This window comes from Labrus mixtus, chromosome 18 (genome assembly GCF_963584025.1).
Source record: "Labrus mixtus chromosome 18, fLabMix1.1, whole genome shotgun sequence".
Classification (NCBI taxonomy): domain Eukaryota; kingdom Metazoa; phylum Chordata; class Actinopteri; order Labriformes; family Labridae; genus Labrus; species Labrus mixtus.
Genome location: NC_083629.1, coordinates 19,887,240 through 19,910,679, shown reverse-complemented (window position 1 = coordinate 19,910,679; position 23,440 = coordinate 19,887,240). Strand labels below are relative to the sequence as shown.

The window sequence follows — 23,440 nt, the reverse complement described above, 5'->3', positions numbered from 1 at the left end:
AAAATGTAAGAACATTTTGGCCAAATAAATTGTCCATATATAATTATAATCAGTTATTTTCATTTTAAGAGTGCATAAAAACCTTCACAACTAGTCTGGTTAAGTATTTGCAAATAAAGCTTGAAAGGTTTTAAACTTGACTTGAACTGTTAGGACCACTAATGTAAATAAAAATGTGAGACCTTGTTGAGAGGCGACAACATACCCAGGAGACATGCGCTCTGAGAGATAATAGAGACAACAATAAACCAATGACTGGTATCACTATTAAAAGTGAAACATGGAATCAGTTTGTAACACAGGTAATCACACAAAAATCTAACAAAAATCAAAAATGAAATATTTATTACAGCATTTGTGACTGAACACCTTTTAAACATTACGTCACAGTCCTCATACAAGTATTTAATGTATTTTTGACAAAGCTTAAGGGAGACGGCATCTTATCATCTAGTGAGGAACACGTGCTGAAAAAGGAAGGAATTCATGGACATACAATATCAATGCCACAGCAGATCTGAAACTAGCAAAAACATTCTTTTTCAATTGAGGTAAACACATAGAATATCTAACATGAAACAATTAATAGACTGAACTCTGTACGAAGTTTGTTACAATATTCTCTCAGCTTTTTTTCCCCCCAAAAGCATTGAGTTCATAATTTAAGTTTTTTTTTTTTTTGTCGTTTTTTTTTTTTTTTTTTTAAAGTTATAAGTTTTTTGGTGCATCAACCATCAAATGCTTCTTCAGTGCTGCAGGATCAACGTTTGTGTCAGTATTGTCCTTATGGCAAGAGAGTTGATCGGCAGATGAAGAAAGCGCCGTAGGATGTTGCTTTTCCACTTTTAAGCTTCCTTCAATAGGCTCTGACCAATGAGAGTCCAGGGTACAAAAAATAAAATAATATTAAAATAAAAATGTATAAAACCAACACAATCCAGTGCTTGGGCAATTCAAACAAAGAACGTTTTTTTTCCTTTAAAACCTACAGGGAAACATTCATTCATGAACCAAAGAAAAAAAGAAAAAAAAGAAGGGCATGACAAATGTTCAAACTGAATCTTCTGGAGAGATCCGGTGTCATTTAGCAGCCTTTTCCCATCATGCCCTGTTCTTATGAGGGACAGGACCTGATCGCCCTCCGTGGTTTGGAGCCTTTTTTGAGATGTTCCATCTTCTTATTGTTTTCTTTTTTTTTTTTCTTGTCTAGTGCTGTGCTGCGAGACAGTTTCTCCTCCAGGAAGGAGCACACACAGTGTGAGAGAGAAAAGGTTAACCTTTAATTCTAAAACTAGCTCAGGAAACATAAACCATGTGATCAACAAAAAATGCACAAGTTTTAACTTATTTATCTATACTTTTTATACTACAGTAGTTATAACTCTTGGAGTCTTTCTGTTGTTTCTCTTTTTTTTTTAATCTTCCAGAGTGATTTTTAGTTTCGAAGCGTTTGACATTAAAGTGTACTGAACATGTTTATGATGCTGTGTGTGAGTGAGTGTGCCAAAAAAGTGTGTGATTTTGAAGTGTGTGTGTGTGTTTGTGTGTGTGTGCATTTGTCCATTCTTTGCACACGTGTATGTCAAAACATCCTCTGTTGATCGTTACCAAAAGCCCAAGACTTTACAAAGTGTTCTTGTCAGCTTGGTCCTCCGTTTGGATGAAAGTAAGAAAATTGACAAGTCTTTTAAAAAAAAAAAGAAAGATTTATCACAGCTCATCTGGAATTCTGTTTCTTTAGTGTCAAATTCTGGTCAAAAGGGTTCGCTTTTTATTCTTAAAAATAGTCTCAAAATAGGATTTATTGTGGGCTGCTGACTTCTTCGCTTTTTTTTAAAACTGTTTTTCTTGTAGTAGCTGCTGTTGTCGTGGTAACAAAAAGTTCCCTTATACTATTGGGCATGGATGTCCAGGCCTTGTCCTCCAGTACTGGGGTCAATGGGGGTGAGCAAAGGGGGTCTCTGTGCAGACATGGTCATTCCTGGGTGCGAAGAGGGTCCTCCATGCATCAGCATGGCGTGGTGCGGGTGGGGGTGTGGGTGATGGTGGTGAGAGTGAGGATGATGAGGGTGGTGGGCGTGGTGGGCGTGGTGGTCGGGCAGGTACGCGTGGAGAGGGTGTCCGTGTCGGAGCTGGGAGGGGTGGGAGGTCATCTGATGAGGGTTGGTATAGGTGGGCGGGGCCATGCTCATGCCCATAGGACCGCTCTGAGGTACGTAATCCCCTGGCATGCCTGGCAGACCTGAGAGGAAGAAAAACAAAAAAAAAAAACAGAAATGAATACATGCAGTCAATAAAACTATTTTGTCCGTCTCTGTTAACAGGCCTTAATTCAATTTATATACAACTCTGACTTCACAGGGCTTAGCAGGTTTTATGACACCGTGTCTTAGCTAACAGGTAAAGAGAGACGTTATTGGTCAGTCTATTTCAGGCCCATGGTGAGTGGTTTACAATGCCCAATAGCGTTGTGGTCAGGTCTCAGGTTGGAAAATGATCCTCAGTCATCCTCAGACAGACACTGCAGTCCAGGAGGATGTGATGAAAACCAAGCAGGCGGTATTGATGTGGAGAAGTGCTAATACTTTTTACAAGCCGAACAGTCAATTCCCCGGCCGGCTTGAGTGACACTCTCTCACGGGGGGGGGGGGGGGGGGGTATGTTCGCGTCTTTTTGCGAACATATTTGATTTTAGAATCCCGTTAAAAGCAGTTTATTAAATAATGCAGGAGTCAAGTTAGCTGCATCACCGAGACAGCTAAGCATTAAAGACTTTGGTTCTACCCCATGCATGAAAGAGTTTCATGCAAAACAAAGCGCTGCTCTCGGATGCATGGTGTGTAGGTTTCTTTTTTTTTTTTTTTTTTTTTTTGAAGGGGGCAGGAAACAGCAGCAAGACAAGAGTAGCAAAGATAAAAGGGAGTCAAATGGAGAGAAAAAAAGAAAGAAAGGAAGAGCAGGTGGGGGACTTTGATGTCACTTAAAGATGGACTCTACTTCATATGTGTAGAGACCCCAGCATGCTGGATATCTCACACTGTGACAGGACCCGGGTCACACAGCCAGCTCCGCAGTGCCACTGTTTGCTGTTTGTTGTAATCAGAAAGAGGGGAAACAGGGAGGAAGTGGAGGGGTTTTTTTGTTCCTGGAGCGAAGGGGCTGGAGTATGGGAACATGGCTGCTCTACAGGGCCTGGACCTTGGGGAGAAACAAGTCAGAGCAGGGGGTCCCCCGCTGGAGCCGGAGGGGGCCTGGGTCTGGGATTGGGTCTGGGCCGGCCCTGCTTTGTAATGTGAACCCCTGGGGGATTAGAAGCTGTAATAGGAGGGGAGAGGTCGCTGCAAGGTCACTAGGCATGCTCACTCTCTGCATTCCTCCACCTTAGTACACTGCAATTAAGAAATTACACTGGAGGGCCCCGGTGAGGGGAGGGAGAAGAAGAGGAGGAGAGAAAGGAGAGAGAGAGAAAGAGAGAGAGCGAGAGAGGGGGGGGAAAAAAGGGGGGGGACAGCAAAGGCCAAGATTAATGACCGGCCTCATTGGTTGAAAGCTGTGCCATTTTCTTATACTCCCCCTGTCCATGTCAGTTCATTTGAAATGCACATGTTTGTCAGAGCAGGTCTCTTAAAACCTCACTACCGGGGTCATAAACGAAATAAATCACTCAGGGCGCAGGAGTATGATGGGTGCCCTCACCTCCATATAACCTAGAGTGGCTCCTGTTAAAAGGCCCAACAGATGTTTTTGACACTGTAAGCTGGTAATCTCCAGTCTTGTAAGCTGCAGTCATTCCGTTAAGTAGATCTGAGACCCCCCCCCCTCCTTTATTAACAAGAGTGGTAAAACCATCTGAAGACAATAACTGAGGCCTCTCTCTCCATCTCTGCATGCCTGCCTGCCTCCCCTCACTTCTGTTATGGCACAGCGGTCCTGCTCAATGGCTGGCCATAATTAAGTACCAAATACGCCATATTGTGTGGCTGCGTAATCAAATCAAGAGAGGATAATATTCCTCTGTATTAAGCTATTAATGTAATTGGTCATGAAGCATAAAGTATGTTACGTAATTAAATACTCTCAAAATTATATAGCCCTATATTAAGAATTAGCCAACCTGAGCAAATGTTGTCTCTGTGTGGCTGTTTTAGGGAACATTGCTTCCTGATTTTTTTTTTCTCCCTGCTGCCATTAGCAAAGACAGGAGGGGATGAGAGAGTGAGCGACGGAAAGAGAGAGAGAGAGAGAGAGAGAGAGAGACAGAGAGAGGAGGTGAAATGATCTCTGTCGGCAGAATTGCCGCTGTGACCCTTTGGAAAATCCAGTCGCCATTTACATATAAAGGGTTCTTTTAATCAAGGTAAGTGTTATTATATTGTGCCTCATTGGGCAAAGGGAGTTTAGGTGTTAAAATAAAATCTCTTCTGCCCTGCCGCCTTCGGGATGTGATACGTCTTGATTTTTCAAATGTCAGCACTGTGACACTAGCGGGAGGCGGAATGGCCGGCTTAATCAGACTGCCGCCATTTAGCCGTATGGGGATAGTGTGTGTGTGTGTGTGTGTGTGTGTGTGTGTGTAAGTGAGTGTGAGAGAGAGACACAGAGACTGTATCTGTGTGTGAGAAAGAGATCCCCTTCTTTTAAGATGCACTCATGCTTGTGTCTACAACCTTATAAATTTATCTCAATGTCTCCCCCGCTCTTGTCTGTGAGTCTCAGGTCAGACTGCACCCCCCCCTAAATCGTCTCCCTCCAGTAAAAAATAATCAAAACACACAGCTCTCTCCCCCCCCCCCCTCCCCCCCCCACTTCATTCCTCCCTTTACACAGCTCAAACCAAACCCCCAGTGAAGGATCGGCCATGTCACCCACGGCCCGTATATCTCGCTCGGGGAGCGTAATGTACTGCGCTGTTCCCGTCTTTGCATATAAGATAATTTGGGCATCAATCCTTCCCCGGACAGATTTATGTCACTCGGAGGACAGTTTCACTTCTCCTTCTTTATCGCTTCACTGGAGCCTGCTTAATTTCTCCCCGTCAGCCCCTTCCCCAGGAGATGTTATTTTTTCCCTAAATGTCCAACATTTGCATTGGCTGTCCGGGATGGGGAGAGCGATGGCGCTGTTGTGATAAATAAATTTGTGCACGCCATGCCAGGTTGTCTTCGCCCCCCCCCCCCCCCCCTCCTTCTTTCTGTTGTTGTTCCTGTTTGTCTGGCGCCACAAGTCAGATCCTCTCTGTCCCAGGACGATCCCCCTTTTTTTTCCCAAGACGTGTAAACCCCCGCCCCCCCCCCCTCTTTACCCCTTAAACCATCCTGTTAAAACACCAATGCATGCTAGGTTCAAGATAGATACAGTAGACTTTTTGCAAAATGATGGGCAGTGCAAGCATAGGTAGCGTTGATAAGGTGAAAGAGAATCATGGGTGAAAACAAAATAAAACCCACAGCCCAAAAGTATAAAAAAAAAAAAAAAAAAAACAAGGAAAAAGAGCCCAGTACTTACTTCCCCCTTTTTCTTTGCGTTTTGCTTTACAAGATGGAGGTTACATGTAGTGCCATTGCCCATCCATGCCCATATTCATCCCCATTCCACTCATAGGCCCTGGAAGGAAGAGATAAACGCCAGGAAAAAAAAAAAAGGTCAGCAGGAGTTTGAATCACAGAGGAGGTCAGAGGAGAGCCACTGATAGAGAGGATGAGTTTTGGTTAGCTTTAGATGGAAAATGATTAGGGGAAAGGGAAGTGGGGAGATATGAAGAAGTGGTTTAAAGGTTTTTTATCTTGCATTGCATCCCCACAAATCCCTTTGTTATGATCAGTTGTGAAGGATTTGTTAGATTAGAGGAAATAAAAACAAGCAAGACAGACAGACAGGAGATAGTCAGGAGATGCTGTATGTGAGGGGACTTTTTTAAAGAATTGTTAGTGTGGTTGTGTTTCACTTGTTAGAGTTAGGTCTAGCTTGGGGTCCTGCTCCGTGCTGAGGTCACTAAATCTCATGCTACAGACGAGTGGATCAGTGGTGATCAGCTCTGCGAGGAACCGAGGGTGAAACTGGTGTCTTAAAAAGCAGGCGTGAGGTGCTGTGGAGGAGAGTCGGGCAGACTCACCGGCTGGTCGGATCCCCATGTGTTGCTGACCGTCCAGCACGAAGCTGCCCATTGGCTGGCCCTCCGGACTGTATGCTGCTCCTTGGCTCACTGAAGGATCAAGAAGAAAACCTGATTGTAGTCAAAACGTGGACATGAAAAAGGGAGGGAGGGAGGGTGGAAGAAGAAGAGAAAACACACCAGACAATCAGCAATTGTCCCAGCTTCAGCCCAAACATACTGTAAGACATTGTGCTCATGTTTGTGGACCGCATTGGCTGACGCGTGGCATGCAAACACGCATACAGTGGGTCCTCACGCATGCAAGCACACACACTCTTACGCACACACACTCAGCCAGTGTCATTCAAAACCACACACACACACACACACACACACACAGGAGATACATTGTTCTCTAGCTGAGAGGAGAAAGCATGCAGTTTGACAGGATGAGAAGAATTTCTGCCATGGCAGGCAATTCTTTCACTCAGTAGTCATACAAACAACGTGATATACACGTCTACTCTTAAAAGGAGCAAACTAATCTGTATTCAATCAGAAACCTACAAAATGACTCGATTTGTTGAAGATTTTCCTGATTAATTGTCAAGATACACAAGTAATTAATTGCCTCTTGCTTTGTCTATTATTAGGCCTAATTAACTAATGCTCTTTGCAGACTGTAGAGCACAGTGTATTCTGCCACTATAACAGTATTATCTTGGATAATCTGTAATTCGTAAAGATTAGGGGGAGCTGTTAGTCATGCTGTTTTTGCACAGATTGTTGTTTGGCACAACATTTGTTGCACACTGAGCACAGGGATTGCAGGAAGAGTCACCCACGTATGCGAGCGCAATCTCATTTTATTCATGGCTCACGTTTGTTTTTGTTTGTAAAAATGTTCACCCTGATGTGTGGAGACATTTTTTTCTCCTCCCTGAGACACATTTACTTGGCTTCTTTATTTTTTTGCAATGTCAAAGTCAATGAAGCTTAGGGTGACTGAATTATGCTGCGAGGAAACACAGTGGTGTGTTTACTACTTAAGTTTGTGCTTTTTTTTTGTTATTTGACAGCAACAGAAACATTTAAATTAATTGTGTTATCAATTAACAATATGAAGCTTAATGTAATCTAATCTCCTTTTGATTAATCTAAATCTCCCTGCGTTGGCTTTAGATCAAATATTGGTTCTAAATCAGTCAAGACATCATACCTAACGCAATCCAAACCTCCTCTGTGACTAAAAATAGATTACTTGATAATACAATGATCATATGGGAATTTAAAAATGCAGTAGAAAAACTGAGACTAGCCCCATAACCCTGGACCGTTTTCTTTTTTTTCAATTTTTTTTTAAAGCCTAAAAAAGAGAGGATAACTCATAAATTGCTGCTAGCTTTTCGGGCACTCCTCTTGTGTCCAATTAGTAAATCACGGAGAGAGCGCTAATATAGCTCTCCCTCCACTTAGAATGGGAAATCTCCAATTAGAGTCAATCAGCAAACGGCCTGCACCGCTGCTGAACACATCTCATAGAGAAAATCGAAGGAAGGGAGAGGATAAGGATTTTTTTGGAGGGGTATGTACATGTAGGGAGCCCCTTTAAAAAAAATCTGAGCTTCAGGCATGATGTTCATGCCAGTGAAGGATTTTAGAGGGGTGTCTTCATGCTGGAGAAAGACAGACAGACAGACAGAGAGAGACAGACAGACAGAGAGAGAGAGAGAGAGAAGTAGTAGCTGTATGCTGGCTGAATTGTCCGTTTGTGTTTTTTTTTTTTTTACCTGCTCGATTTGACTGGTCAATCATGGGCTGTACTATTCTTCTCCTGGCGTTAATGAACCTGGCGGAGAGGAGAGAGAGAGAAAAAGAGGAGAAAAACAAACGTTAAATCAATGCTGCATTCACACACAGAAAGATTCATCACAAGCCAGCACAAAGACAAAACTGTGTAGCATGACTTAATGGCAACATTAGCCAGCGAGTCCTTGAGAGAGGCGCGCACAACAAAACTGCAACAAACAAAAGGGCAATTGTGTGCTGACTTGGGAACCCAGTGAGGGATACTTTTAATGTTCCTTATGATCTATTCCCCCCGCTTTTAATAAAGCTTTTGATTACGTTTGGTTGCTATGGGCACCAGGGAGACATTCCTCAAGTATTAAGTGCAGCTCGGGCACAGAGGAACCCTCACTGTGGCACATCCCTCTCTTTCTCTTTCCTTTTTTCCTGCAGCCAGTTCCACCCGGGCAAACGCAGCACGTTTATATGAAGTACAGTGTCATGTCTGTAGCTCGCCCTCCAACACAATATTATGTCTGCAGTGTTATCACCCATTGGAATTTCAAAGTAAGCTTTACGTTAGCAAAGTGCAGCATACAAATGGCTCCTTTCATGACTCCCCACCATTCCACCCCCCACCCCCCTCCAACCCTTCCCCTCTGTGGGACCCCCACTCTGGCTGCATTGTAGGGGGTTCTGCTCCCCTTCCAGCTGTCTAGAAATGAGGACCAGGCATGAGCCACTCCGTGCTTTCACAAGGTATTGTTATGTCAGCAAGCCCATCAATTAGGCTGTCTGAAGTTTTATCACCACCACAGCAGCGAATAAGTGCAGCTCCACAAAGCCTCCCCAGCCGGCCTCGCTCCTGTGGCTTTTCCAGTGTAAAGCCGGAGGTCATCTGGAGGTGAGTGCCAGCCAGGGGTGACCCTCTTTTTAAAAAAAAAAAAAAAAAAAACTCAGAATGGGACGCCTTGGGCTGTGTCGAAGGCAAGCTGGCCACTCAGGCCATTCAAGCTCTCCACCTTTCTCTCTTTCTCTATATCCTCCTCTTTCACATGGAAAAAAAGAAAAGAGTCAAGCATGGACTTAACGCTACAGGTATCACCATGTGGTTGATATTAAAGAGGGGTTTCAAATCACGTCAGAGCTGTCCAGCATGGAGTCCTTCAACGGTTCCAGAAAAGCGGAGAAGAAAAAAAAAAAAAAAAAAAAAAAGGCAGCACCGCCTTCTGCTAACATACGGGCCAGCGCACCATCAGCGGGGCTAAAGAACTGGTCATTAGAAGGAAGGGAGAGCTGGAACCAATTTGGGCTCCTAATCCCCCATGAAGCCCTGATACCTGCCCTTACCTTCTCCAATGAACTTAAACGCCTGTAATCTGCCGGGCTCAAAGTGACATGGTTAAATGTACAAAATGCACGGTTGGGAAAAGAAAAGACGCAGTGCTCATTTGCCGAGGGGCATCTAGAGTGCAGGTACGCAGGGGAGCGGCGGGCCCCCGAGAAGAAAAAAAAGATGAAACACGTCCATATCTGAGAATAAGCAAAAGAGAGAGATGGATTGGAAATGATATTATTCTAATTCGTGATTTAAGGGAGGCATAAAGGATAAAGTTTTATTAACTGTGAAAGTACTTTTCTGGAAGAAGAAAGGGGATGAAGCATTCTGAGATAGCTCTGCTGTCAGAAATGCCCACGTTGCTTAAGAGAGAAAGACGTTTTGCGCATCAGAACCAGCTGAGCAAGAAAACAGTAAAGCATTCCTGTTATCACGCTCGCTCTGTAAGACCAGATTGCGGAGCCTTTTCAGAAATACATGTCCTGCTTTCTCCCTTTCTAGACACACCAAGGGACTCAAAATCACAACCACATGCCTTCTTACCTATTCTGGGACATAACCATAAACACATAATATTAGGAATGTTCTTCCCAGGTGCTAAACTAGCCCATACGGTTTCCAGCGACTGCAGAGGAAATTCTCTACGGACTCGAGAGCAAGCTGAGTGAGATCAAAGTGCAGTTTCCAGGTTTCTTTTCTGACTTTTATCTTGAAATGTTCCTTCAACAACCGTGTTCCTCCTCTTAGGCTTTAAACTTCTTTCAGGGAACGTAACACGCTAAATAAACGGGGAAAATGTTTCGCAAAGGAAGATGTTTGTTCTCATTGAAATGGTAATTTCTTGACGCACAAACATGTGGATATTTAATTTCTTTCCTCCCTCTTCCTAAGCATTCCCCATTGGCTGACAACAAACCATATCACACACACACACACACACACACACCTACAATGGCTCTGTTTTTGTACGCTAAACAAGTTGCCACAGTAACCAGGAGGTGATGCGGTGAACTGGAGGGAGTGGGGGCTGACCGAGGGCCCCTCTCGTGGCCTTAGAGCACCTTTTATCAGCCCGAGTAAAGCCAATTGAGATTATCAGAGCCAGGCCTGATAACACTGTTTTCCCTCGACCCGTGAGCTGCTAATGGTGTGTGCTTAGAACAACACCACCAGGAATCCTCCAGAGATGAAGGCCGGTCGACCCGGGTGGAGGGATAGATGGATGGATGGATGGATCTAAGGACCCATGTCCCCCCCACCCCCCTCCCCGGAGAGAGACACAGAGGTTGACCACAGGGATTTGGAATTCCCAACCACTCGCTAAAACATGCGTGCACGCCGTAAATCCACACATCCACACCATGGACATGACCACAAGCCCCGCCAGTGTGTCTGTAGGCTAACCAGAACACAGGAGGCTCACAGGGGACACTAGCTTAAAAAAAAAAAAAAAAACCTCCAACCAAAAAAAGACCCATGTTTTATTATCTACATCTGGTGGTCTAGCTTATTATGGCCTGCCTCTGCTCAGTGTTAGAGCTCAGAAACACCAACACACACACACACACACACACACACACGAACACACAGTACACCTCTCAGCATGGGAACTCCATGCTGTCTTCAAACAAATAATTAAAAGGCAAGGTTAGGGGGTCGTGTGGAGGTTATTCCTCAGGATAGAGCTCAGAATGTGTACATTACCCCAGGAGAAAGCGGTGCCGGTGGGGGCCGGCGGTCCACTGCTGTTTAACGTGGGCAGCTATTTTTTCGTTCTAGCCGGTCAGCCTTTAAAAACAGCATTTTCAAGTTGTGTATCAAAAACTGCCCGTGCAGCGCTAAGAATGCTTTAGAGCATGCATGCAAATGTGGACGCACATGTCAGTCAATATGTGTGTGTGTGTGTGCATGTCAGCGCATTCTTCACACCCCAGCGCCAATTGGGCAACAGTAGCCCTTCTCGCTGACATGCCCTGAGAATGGTGTGAGTGGACACGTGTACAAACACATGTGTATGTACAAATCCAGTGGAAGGCTGAGCACCCCTTCTACTAGTCTACGAGCGCCCGGTGTCGTGGCTGCGCAGGTGGCACAGGAACATAACAGACAGTTATGAATGATGGAGCCACGGCAGCAGGAGTCCACTTGACACAGGGTCTCTGCTAGGCTGGATCAACTTGGCATCCCTGGTTACTAATATCTGCTCACACACGCAGGGAGGCGGAGGAGGGGGGGGGGGGGGGGGGGGACGGGACTTCAGAGAGGTGTTAAATGCCCTGGCTAGCATACAATGTTATGCTTTACCCGGTGGGGGTGGACAGGTTTAAGGGTCGGAGACGGAAGAAGACAACAAGGTCTGACAAGGAATTTAGGGAACTTACATAATCCTATACTGTTCATTACAAAACCTATTTTAATTGATGGACTCTCGTTCAATGCTTCAAACCAGCTGCATCATGTTGAGATATATATCGGAAGGTTATTTAAAGTTTGAAGATGAAATCACAGCAAAGCAGTCCGCCTGACTCAGTGCTCGCATTCATTCTTCGTTTCCTCATCTCAATCTGTCAGAAAGGCCTTGTTTCTGGTTAACTGACTCGCAGCCACACCTGGTAACTCGCTCCTGTTGTCAGCATTCCTTCCCTGAGAAATCGTCATGCCAAACCACCCTACCCTGGAGCATGGCCAACAGAGAGAGAGAGAGAGAGAGAGAGAGAGAGAGAGAGAGAGACAGATGAGACAGAGTGAGAGCGAGAGAGACTTTCTGTTTGTCTGGCCAATTGCTGTGGAGAGCAGAGGGAACTCAGCCAATCAGGAGTAGGGTCACTCGTTTGACGAGTTTGTGATGAAAGAAAGAAACGGAGCCAGAGCCAGCGAGAGAAACAGAGAAATACTGAACATGTCTTCTCCGAGAAACGAGCGTCAGACCGCTCCAAATGTAGCTCTGCAGAGCGTGCAAAAGAGAGGCGGCGGCTTTGAAAATTGCGACGCAGGAATCGTTGACAGTTTATTGCCTTCACGGCTGACCTGCACATGCCCGTTTTCAAAGCGTCGTGTGCGAAAGGCAGAGGGGCGAGTTTCCGTTTGTGAGTCATATTCCTGGGCCCCATGTATGTCTTTACGGGAAGATTAGATGCAACACAATCTGAACAAGAACGTGCTGAACTCAATCCCCGATCAACTGCTCGCAAACATGGCCGTCCTCTGGTTCCTATTAAAGATCATTGCTTCCATACTCGAGCTTCAGACTGAAATAGAGATTCCAAACCTCCAGCGATTGAGTCACAACTCAGTGGAATCAAAGGAGGAAGGCTTTAGTTTGATCCCCTCCCTCTGAGAAAAAAAAAAAAAAAAAGAAGACAGGCAGGCAGAAAGGAGTAGAACATTCAGTGTCCTTTGACCAGGAAGTGCATGCAAATTAACCCCATGAGGAGGGTGTGTTTTGTGTAAGCAAACACTAATTATGGTCCGTTCAGACGTTGGGGAAGTCTGGGGCTACTGAACCTCCAACACTGATCTACTGTAGTGTCAACAACACTGATTGAATCAGCTCACATGGTCCTAACAGGCCCCCCTGTAACAGTTTATACATAGCTTGCCACCAGACTGAACCCACGGTATCTGTGGCTTTATCATAAACTACGACAAAGAACCTTTCACAGGCTTCGCTCCTCGAAGGACAAAACAGGTACGGTACGGTAGGAAGCTTCCTCGCGCTTCCTCGTCCTATCCTACACGCGAGAGTTTCCCCCTTTTTTTTTTTTTTTTCCTATCCCTTCTTCCCGTCTTTAAGTTAAAACAGGAGTTAAGAGACATAAGCCGGGCGAACATTACCTCACCCCCGTGTTTGATTTAGTGCAGATGTGAAGCAGAGCGAGGCGGGATCATTTTTTAGGAACGTCAGAGAGAGAGAGAGAGAGAGAGAGAGAGAGAGAGAGAGAGGGCCCACGTTTAGGGCAGCCACTGTGTTTACATAGTTTTACCTCCCTCTCTCTCTCTCTCTCTCTCTCATCCACATGCACCCTCCCCACTCTTTTTGTCTGCCTCTCTAAGGGGCACTGTTTCACCTCTCCTCCATGGACTTTCACTGACCTGTTTTTCTTTCCTTTTTTATTACTCCACTCATTGCCCTTTTGTGGCATCCCCCCCCCCCCTCCCCCTCCCCCTCCCCCTCCCTTCAGCCTCATATGAGTAACATTTGCACTGCTCTGTCAGTCTCGCTGCAGAAGTCATTCCTCTCTGAAACCCGGGGAGTACGAGTCATTAAGACTCGAGTGGAAAATCAGACAAAGAATTATATATTTGTGTTGCAAACTGACACGATTTAACGAGCAGCTAATTAAAATAAATCAATAGCACTGCGGCACACTCGCTCTCTCTCTCTCTCTCTCTCTCTCTCTCTGTCTCTCTCTTTTCTCGCTCAGATTTTCTGTCAGATAGGAACGAAGTGCAAAGCTGCAGCGGGGTGCGTTCCATTCTACTGACGGTTTAACCTGTAAAATAAATCTTCAACAACAGCCACAACTAGATTCTTTTTGACCTAGATTTAAATAACTGTTGATGACGAGCAGATCTTAGGCTTGTTTCATGGTGAAAATACGACAGAGGATCATTCAGCTGTTTTCATCCTGGGACATTTAACAAGATGCTAGTTAGCTTAAAAACTGCTTTAATGCTAGCTGATAACTTCTCAATATCCACAGCTTACTACACACTACATTTATAAATGTAACGTGCAGCTGTTTTTAGGCATTATTGTGCAGCTGACTTCACTGTCTTACTGCATGTATTCATCTTCACAGTTAATGCAGCATTAGCTTGCTAGCTAGCATTGTTATGTCTCCTCTGCTTCTCTCTACTACCTTCACCCTTGTTGCTTCAGTACTGCGGCAGAAATATCACTCGGTATATATTTTATTATATTTAATACATACTACTTTTACAATACCACTACCCACCGATATTGTGGATATTTGATGTTGTGCTTTTGAACACAGAGAGCAGAATTCACCGAAGTGAAATTCCTTGTGTGTGTGAGCATACCTGGCCCATAAAGCTGAGACTGATTCAACACGATTAAAATGGGTTATTTTTTTAACCCGGAGTCTTACTTTTTTGTGTGTACAGTCATACTATTTCAATGACAGAAACATGTAGTAAAAAAAAAATCCAGTAGAAGCTCTCTAACCAACAACAGCAAGACAAACAACAAAGGAAACAAACATAGACATCTCTCCCTCTATTTACCCTCCCATCTAACACCTTCTCCCCTCTCCCCCCTTGTCCAGTGAGGGCATGTCACCCCTGGGCCTTGCAGTCCAGCAGCCTGACCCCTGCATGGCGGGCTGTGCGGACCCAGCTGCTGACTGTCCGTCAAACACCTCCAGAGCAGCGTTGGGCCAGGAAGACCACGCTTGTTGCCCCTTTGATCCGGCAAGCAGCAGCTGCTGCTCCACACAGCAGCACTTTGTTCCTCTGTCTCCTCACCACACTCTGTCCTACGGCGCAAAAACACAGAATCCGGCGCAGAAGTGGAGGGAGAGAAAGGAGAGGTGGAAATAAAAAAATGTGGGGTTTATGAAGGGGTGGGGGGGGGGGGGGGGGATTAAAAAAAAAAAAAAAAAAAACTTGCCCGTTTTTTCCTCACTACAACATCAACAAGCTCTGACAACGGCAGCAGGGTTTTTCTTGGCCCCGACACAGCTCTCAGGCATCTCCGTCTTGATGCTTCACCCTCCCTTCTCTTTTAAGAGATATGATAGTTATTGTTCAAATCAGCCAGAGTGAATGGAATGGACCGAGGCCAAGCCTGCCCCAGGCGTCAACACACCTGTATGAAAGAGGCCTTATTGTAGCAACCCAGCGTGGCTAACCTGCCCTAGCTCTACCTGCTTTCTGATGCAAGGTATGAGGGTGGGATCGTCTAATCTGTCTCTTCCTGTCTCCGAGACAGTCCCCTAATATTTCCCGTCATTAACCTCCCTTTTCCCTTGGAGCCTGACACCTCTGCCCTGGAATGTTTTTTGTAAATATTTTTTTTTACAACACCACCACCACCACCAGATCTGGGGATTGAGGAAAGAGTTCATCCAAATCTCCTTGTTTCTCCCCTAAGAGAACACCTTATTAGCGTGCATAGGTGCACAAACAGTTTTCTCTGCCAGCCCGGGAGCTGAGGGACCAACAGTTGTGTTTTGCGTCGTTTGAAGAGTATCTGAAAAACATCTTACGTTTGTCAATATTAGCCCCCCGTCAAAGGTTCCAGCACATAGCGCATGACAGAGGGCGTCAGCGCTGGAAGGTAGCGCTGATTCCTCCGCACCTCACCTTTTGGGTGGGTGAGGGCTTCCCGCTTTCATGCAGGGCCAGCAAGAAAATAGAGTGTATAGGCATGCTGGCAGGCTGGCAGGCTGGCAGACACACACAGAGAAGAAGAGAAAGAAAGAATGAATCCTGCTCTATCATTAACCTCACTACCCATCAGGCCTCCTGAGATGAGTGGGTGTGCTTACAAGATCGCCCTATTTTCTCACTTGTGAAGAGTGCCACCCCTATTGCCCAGATCCCTCCCAACGCTCCGCCTCTTGGGCTTTTTGCAAATCTTTACAGGGAGGGCAAGTATAATGTCTGTTTCCATTCACTTTTCACTCTTATCATACAAATGTGTGACTTTTTTTTTTTTAGCCCCCTCCTCTACTATCTTTCTATCTCTATTTCTTTCACCCCCTCCTTTGTCTCTCTCTCTCTCTCTCTCTTCTGCTTTCCTTTCATTCTCGACCCTTTCTTCCCTCCTCCCTGCCTGGTAATCGAGTGAGAGAGATTCCCCGACTCTGTGACTCCCCCCCCCCCCTTCTCTTATTGTCAGATATCAAACAGGGCGGCTTTGTGGATTACCAGGGGAAGCTGATAATGACATGATAGAGGCGTGATATTTCAAACAAAATTGAGTGTCAATTGGCTGCATCGTCTAGGCAACACAAGTGTCTGCTCTGCGGCAGCCAGGAAGGAAATAAGGCCAATCTGTTTCCTTTGCCTCATATCAAACGTCTCCTCTTCTCCCTCCTTTTATACGACTATAATGGGTTCAGCTCAAAGAAGAAGTAGAAGACGAGGGCTGCCAAGAGGGCCCTCACTGTTGGGTCTTACGCAACACACATGCATGCTTGGGTACACTTCTGAGCATGCAGACATGAACTTAGGTTCCTGAATCTCAAATGCATTAGCAGAAGTAAGAGGCGATGGGAGGCTGCAGAGGGAAGGTGCCCCCGTTTTACCACCCAACCCCAAAAAATACATAGACATGCAAATTCTCCCTCTGCTGTTGAGACTTTTCATTCCCACTTACATTGCTGCAGTGTTACAGATTGGTGAAACCGACAGCAGTTTGAGCAATTAAAAAGTGACACCTAAACCTTGTGGATAGACTGTCGAAATACTCCTAAGCCTGGGTTTAGGTGCCGTTGCATGTTAGAGCCAGACTACTGGGTACAGGACTCACTGTTGTGTGTGCGCGTAAGTGTTTGGAAAGGGATTTTCCCTCCCACTGGGATGTCATCATCTTCTCATCATTGTGTCTCTGGCATGTGAGTGAGTGTTTCCAACCGAGCACGTTTCCATGATGCGTCTGACTCGAGTGTGTTCGCGTCTCGCACATATTAGTGACCACGAGAGTCGTTGGTCAAATGTTGTCGGCTTGCCTCCGCCTCCACTCTTGAATAATTAATCGGAGTTTCAATTGCACGTAATCGCTCTGACATACATAAGCGTGAACACACAGGGCGCACAGACACACATGTGCCGGCACGGTCAGAAGGAAGAGTTTAGGGCTCAAAAGGCCCCAGCAGCAGGCTGCTGATATAAATAGCTGTTGTTTGTGGAGGGGAGCGCTGGCAGAGGCAGCAGTGACACTGTGGAGCAGACCACAGGGACTCTGATGTGCCTGGTGGCCTGAAGCGAGCCCTCTGCCTCTCAGATCAGCTCTACCACTGACTGTGCGCAGCTTTGACTGGCCTCCTTCATATGTGACAGCCTGAAACAAATACAGCAAGCTCTGTGAGTCACAAAAGCCACATTCAATTCAGCCTCGACTGCAGAATACGGAGCTTGTATTTGAGTCTGTGCGCTGTCTGTGAGTGTGGTGTTCCCATGAAGGATTTAGTAATAAGATCAAAACACGGACGACTTCATTCTTAAGAAAGGTTTTGTTTTGTTTTTTATGAAATCATCCCGGAGTTCTACTATGTTTCTACCTCAGTCTGTGATACCAGTATTCCTAGATGATAGAGCATATGTCTTGGGGCGGGGGACTAAAGGCACACACCCTCCAACCCCAGGGAAAATAGACCCCCCCCCCCCTCACTGCACATGCTCAAATAGTCTCCCAATTGAAACATCATTGTCGGTAATGGGAGGAATAAATATTCATAAGCCTAGGCAGAGAGAAAACCCCTAGATTAGGCTAATATACACCTCATTGTTCTCTCTCTCTCCAGCTCTTCCTCTCTATCTCTGCATCTTGTTATGCATGTTAGTGCGTTGCCTAATAGCAGCTAATTCCTCCAGCTAGCTCTGATAACTTCATCAAAGTGCACACGTGTGTGTGAGTCGATGTGCAGGCTGCGGCTCTTATTCCTCACCTCTCCCAAATTGCAAATTACAAGGTTTGATATGCAGAAGATTTTGGGCCACATTCCAATTAAGATTGGATTGTTTTGTTTTTTTTGAAGTGGAGAGGCTCTATGACTCCCTCCTTCTTGCCTTTTTCCACTCCTTTTTTTTTTCCTGCCTGGCACTGACTTCACTGATATCTCATCCATAACAGGCCTGAACTAGGGCAGAGCATGGCTTAAACAAACAAAGGGCTGTATTGATTTATAGGGTCCTCCATGATGGGCTTATTGGCCTGCATCTCGAAGCCACAGAGGGCACGGGGCCCATGAATCACAGCTTCAGAAAATGCAGAGAAACATACACACACACACACACACACACACACACACACAAACACACACAGACAACAGGTAACAATAACACATTGGAGCATTGTTGAGGATGCGATTACAGTCCTCTCTCCCCTCTCATATCCAAAAACACTCACTTTCATTGTGTCTGTAAGGAGGGGAATGGAGGTCAAGGGAGGTTGTTTTCTGAATATGACACCGCGAAAACAAAGCAAAGATAGAAGAGCATGCTTATTTACAAGCTGTTACTGTATACCCTAACACAGAGAAAGGGAGAGAGAGAGAAAGAGAGAGAGGGGGAATGTAAAGTGTGAAAGAGGGAGATAAAGACAAACAGAGAGAGAAAGAGTGAGAGATCGAGCATGCCTGGACAGAGAGAAAATACCTTGTAGAGGTTCACAGAGTTTAAAGAGCTCAGCCGAAGAAGGAGCTCCTGTCCTTTCTGGCTCCAAAGCATACACACACACACACACACACACACACACACACACACACACACACACACACAAACCCTCAGGGCCATTCTGTTACACCTGGTCACCTTTATCCTTTTTTAAGTCCCCCAAACACACCCATAACCCCCCTTTGCAAAACATACACACAACATTCATCTACCCTGAAACACATCCCAAACTAAAAAACACACACAGCAGCAGCAGCAGCAGCCGCAGCAGCAGCCTGTGGCTAACACACAGCTCCTGCGGCAATCTCCCCCAGCAGATAAAACTAATTATTCCAAATCTACTCTGTCAGGTAGTCTGATCCTCTGGGGGTCTTGGTTTAAATCCCCCTTTCTATAGCTCTCTTTTTGTCTCCCTGGCTGTCTCTGTAAGTCAGACGCCACAAAAAAAAAAAAAAAAAGGCCAAGAGTCTGAGCTCGACTGACCTCCAGAGGAAAAATATAAACAGCGTGACTCGCCAATAAAGAGCCATAAAGAAGCAGAGCAGCTGATGCACCGTGGCAAAAACAGATCATTTGAAACCAAGCTGACCTCTTCGTTTTGGTAGATTTCTTTTTCAAACAAACCACAATAAACAAATCCAGTGATCACGTCTGGTTCTCTAAACAACTTTGAAAAAAAAGTCCCCAAAAATGCATGACATCACCTCGCATACAATCCAAAGGACTTATGCACCTATTCAAACGGCTAGTCCCTCTGTTGGCACTTGCCGTTGGCACCCACGTTTGGGCTTTAAAGCGAAATAACAGGCCCCACATCGCAGGCTTTTCCAGCTGCACACCCCTGAAAAGCCCACGGAGAAAACCATTCGTCCCAATGAGCTCTAAAGGCAAATGGAAGCTCATAAACACAGACTTGACTGTATAGACTCTGCATTTTATCTTTCAGCAGTTGTTTCCCCCCCCCTTTTATGAGCCAGGGACCCCTATAACGGGGGGGGGGGAAAGGATGAGGGAAGATAGGAGGATGGAGGCGATAAGAGAGAGAGGTAAGGATGTTAGGGAGGAAGACGGCGGCGGCGGCGGCAGAGAGAGAGGAGAAGAATAAAAATAAGAATGAGGTGCAGGTTGGCGGGATGAGATGGAGGAGAAGTGGGGTCACAAATCTTGCTGCTATTCTAGTACGTGACATCTTCGCTCGTTTGCGGCTGCTCATTAACAAACAATACTGCTGTGAAATTGGTTTAATGACAAAGTAATAAAATTGCTATTCTGCTCACAGATGGCCTCAGGCACAGGGAGATTCTGGCAGGCTTACTGTGGCTGCCCGTGTGCATTAAGCTGCTTGTTCATGAAAACAGCATCCTACACTTTTCCTTCTCACTATCACCATCCTTTTTTTTTTTTTTTTTTTTTTTTGTTCTTTTCTTCGTTTTAACTTCCTTCTCTTCCAGCAAATGAAATAAATTAACCTACTTTTACTCCCTTGTATTCTCCTTGAATCCTCCCTATCCCACACTCTCAACCTCTTGCTCTCTCACCCTCTCCTATTCTCCATCGCTCCCCCAGTTCTCACCCCTAGTGCAGAAATTACCATCTTAAAATGAAGGAGAAGAAGAAGAAGAAAAAAAAAGAAGTAGTCTCGCCCACGCAAACGCAGCTCGACTTTATTTCAAACGCAGAGCCCTTGTTATTAAACGACCCACCAATAAAACCAAGCCGTTGAGGAATAAAAGAGCCAAAAGGAGCAGAGAAGTACAAAGACCTCCCTCCTCCCATCTCTCTCTAATGCGTTCTCTCTAATGCTTCTTTCAGCTCTATCTTGCCTCGTCTGGCTCCGCTCTCTTACATGCCTTCTTTTCTGGGAGAATTCCACCGCCTTGTAGAGTCTTGTAATGGGAAAACAAGTAAAAAAAAAAAAAAAGTGCTCATGATTGCCAGACAGTGCCAATTTTACTAAGGCAGCACCTGTTTTTCATAACTCAGAGGTGGGCACTGGGCCGCTGCATGGCCGACGTTGGTGCTCGTGACATGCCTTGACCCTGTGTGCCCTTAGTGCCTGATAAAGAAGGCGCGGGCCCATTAGCATCAGCTATTTAATACTCCCATGGCTTTTTCTGTGAGCACAGCACGTGTCTAGTGTTCACTGCGAACAGATATTTGGATGGCGAGCAACTGCAGAACTAAATGAAAAACAAAATGAAACCTGCTACAACAGGGAGCCCGTTCTGTTTTACCCTGCCAATAACGAAAATATGGTTTACCAAATGCTTCTCCCCCTCCAAAACAGATAAAACGGGATTATTATTACAGCATCAAGAAAGCAGCCAGATCAAATGAACTTGAGCTGGTAGGGGGGCTGGCACTTGGGATCTGACAACAGAGTCAATTCTGCTAATTAACTGCCAATTAGCGGTCCCTAAATGAGAGGGATCATGATGCCTGTGTTGGCAGCGCCCCGATAGTTTCTCTCTCACTCAGTCTGACTCACATAGACACTTATAGATGCACACACACACACACACACACACACACACACACACACACACTCACACTAGCACACAGCCACAACCTCTCCACACTCCAGCTGTATATTTAGAAAGCCAGGGGGGCATAAGATGGCCACTGTCGGGAGTCCCTGGTTGGAGCCAAAAAAAGCCTGACATTTCCATCTGGGTCAAAGTTAGACAGATAACCAGCAACTTCAGTCAACTAGCCCACCAATGTGGCAGAAAGACGAGAGAGAGGGAAATGAAAAGGAATAGCTAGTGATAGAGAGAAGAAGGAAAGCGGACCTCAAAGTCTGTGTGAGATTCATAAGACTTAAATACTTAGGAAGAATGTGGAAAAACAGGCGGCTGGGCCGGTTTCATAGCTTTGTGTTACATTTGGAAAATATTAGTTATTATTTTGTATTTCATAACGGGCTCGCCCGCCAAACCAGAGGATCATAAAACAATCATAAAAATCATAAAAGCCAGTGTTCCTTAGTGTCTCATTGGACCGAGGAAGAGGGTGGAAAAAGCTTTGCTAAGTGGAGGAACAAATTTGGCTTTGCTTTTTCTCGCTTTTTTTTTTTTTCCTGGTCTGCGATTTTACAAATAAAAAGTGCCTGACCGTTACTAACAATGGGCATGTGAACCTGCGGCCTCTGTTGGGTAAATTAAACCCTGAAGAAGTCTGGAGAGTGTGAGAGAGGGAAAACAAGGATCTGAGAGGGGGGGGGGGGGAACATGCTGTGAAGAGAGCTGCAGAACATGTCAGTTTAGAGCTGGCTAAACTCGTTTATCTGCATGCTGCGCTACAGCCGGAGAGCCGAGATTATGATAGTCGATAGGCAGAAGCTGAAAAGGCATAGGAGTGCTTAAAAAAAACAAAAACGCAGTTTCCTTTCCACCCCGTTTTAGAGTTTGCTTACAATCCACCTGCACAACTAACGCAACCGCACTCTGAACAAAAGAACGAGGTTAATGTCGAAATAAAGTCAACGCGTATTGAATTAGAGGATGCCTAAAGGTGGATTTTGTCCACCCGATGAGGACAGATTCTCACTGAAAAAAAAAAACAATCAGTGTACCGTGCTCTAACCTGAATGGCCGCAGAGATTGAGCTTATTTCATCTCCTCAGTGGGCACAGGCCGCTTGGCGCCGTCGTCTGGCGGATATCCTTCCCTTATCATGTGACCTGTGCTCCGACAGGGGGCAAAGGTTGGCTGTGATCCGCCCCTGTGTCTTAATAACTCACTCATTGTATTCCTTTCTGCCGCTAATTAGAGCCTCTCCCCTGTGTGTGTGTGTGTGTGTGTGTGTGTGTGTGTGTGTGTGTGTGTGTGTGTGTGTGTGTGTCTATGCATGTATTCCCCCCTGGGCTGTAGAGAAGAGGCAGAGAGGTAAAAATAGAGTGTGGCTTATTGCCCTCTTTATTGTTATTAGTGCTCCAGTGGCACAGCAGTCAGTCATCATAGATGCCAAGAACTGACATATACTCTCTCTCTCTGTGTGTGTCTCTCTCTCTCTCTCTCTCTCTCTGTGTGTGTCTCTCTCTCTCTCCCTCTCTATGCCATGGAAATGACCAACCGACTGCCTGTGAGATGAGGGAATAATGAGGGGACGATTTCCTTCCTTTTTTTAGACGCCGTTTCTCTCAGTCATCTGTCATCCGCGTCATTTCTCGAGCCCGTGTAATAATCCTGTGTGTGTGTGTGTGTGTGTGTAGTGTATGTGCGGAAGCCAGGCTAGCTTGCTGGTGTGTGCGTTTATGGCAGCGAGTGAGGCCACATCGTGCTGGGTCTGACGCTGACACATGAAAGGAATCGGTCAGGCCCCATTTAGCTCAGACTGATAGCAGGACAACAGGAGGTGCTGAGGCAGGGAAAACACACGGGCAGATACTGTAAACTGTAAACGCTTCTTCCCCCAGGAATAGACACCTGCCATTTCACCCACTTCTTGAACCCGGAGTGCCTTGTGTGACACGGCCCTCACCTCTCCCCCGACGCAATCTTGCAACAAACGCAATCACATCTCGGACCACTCCCCGCTTCTGTTAGCGCGACGCCAGTTGTCTCAAAATGTGAGCAGAGTAAACACGCTACCTAACGGTCAACTAATGGCGTCCTGACACATTGTATACACACATTACATCTCACGCACATACTGGGTAAGCATAGGGTACGCCATTAGTTATAATGTGCATCACACACACACACACACACACACACAAAACTATTAACAGGATAATCAAGTCCTCCTCCTCATCTGCTCAACACTAAAGCACTGAGATTGTGGACTTTAACCTTTTCCTTTGTTCCTTATTAGCATCACACAGCTAATGGGGTGTGGGTTACTAACAGGTGAAG

At 45.6% G+C, this 23,440-nt stretch overlaps 1 protein-coding gene across 13 annotated transcripts in view; it reads right to left on the bottom strand.

Annotated features, from left to right (window-relative positions):
* Window positions 1-328: 328 nt before the first annotated feature.
* Window positions 329-23,440, bottom strand: part of meis2a (Meis homeobox 2a) — an 81,027-nt gene continuing 57,915 nt past the window's right edge. For 5 of the 13 annotated variants that reach the window (XM_061062483.1, XM_061062484.1, XM_061062487.1 and 2 more), the window contains 3 exons: window positions 7,885-7,943; window positions 6,113-6,223; window positions 329-2,242 (listed from right to left, as the gene is read on the bottom strand). In XM_061062483.1, the coding sequence (XP_060918466.1) occupies window positions 1,893-2,242; window positions 6,113-6,223; window positions 7,885-7,943 (520 nt within the window). In that variant the 3' untranslated portion in view covers window positions 329-1,892. Of the gene's footprint in view, window positions 2,243-5,505; window positions 5,605-6,112; window positions 6,224-7,884; window positions 7,944-23,440 lie in introns of all 13 variants that reach the window. The other 8 variants (XM_061062490.1, XM_061062493.1, XM_061062494.1 and 5 more) reach the window with 3 other exon arrangements.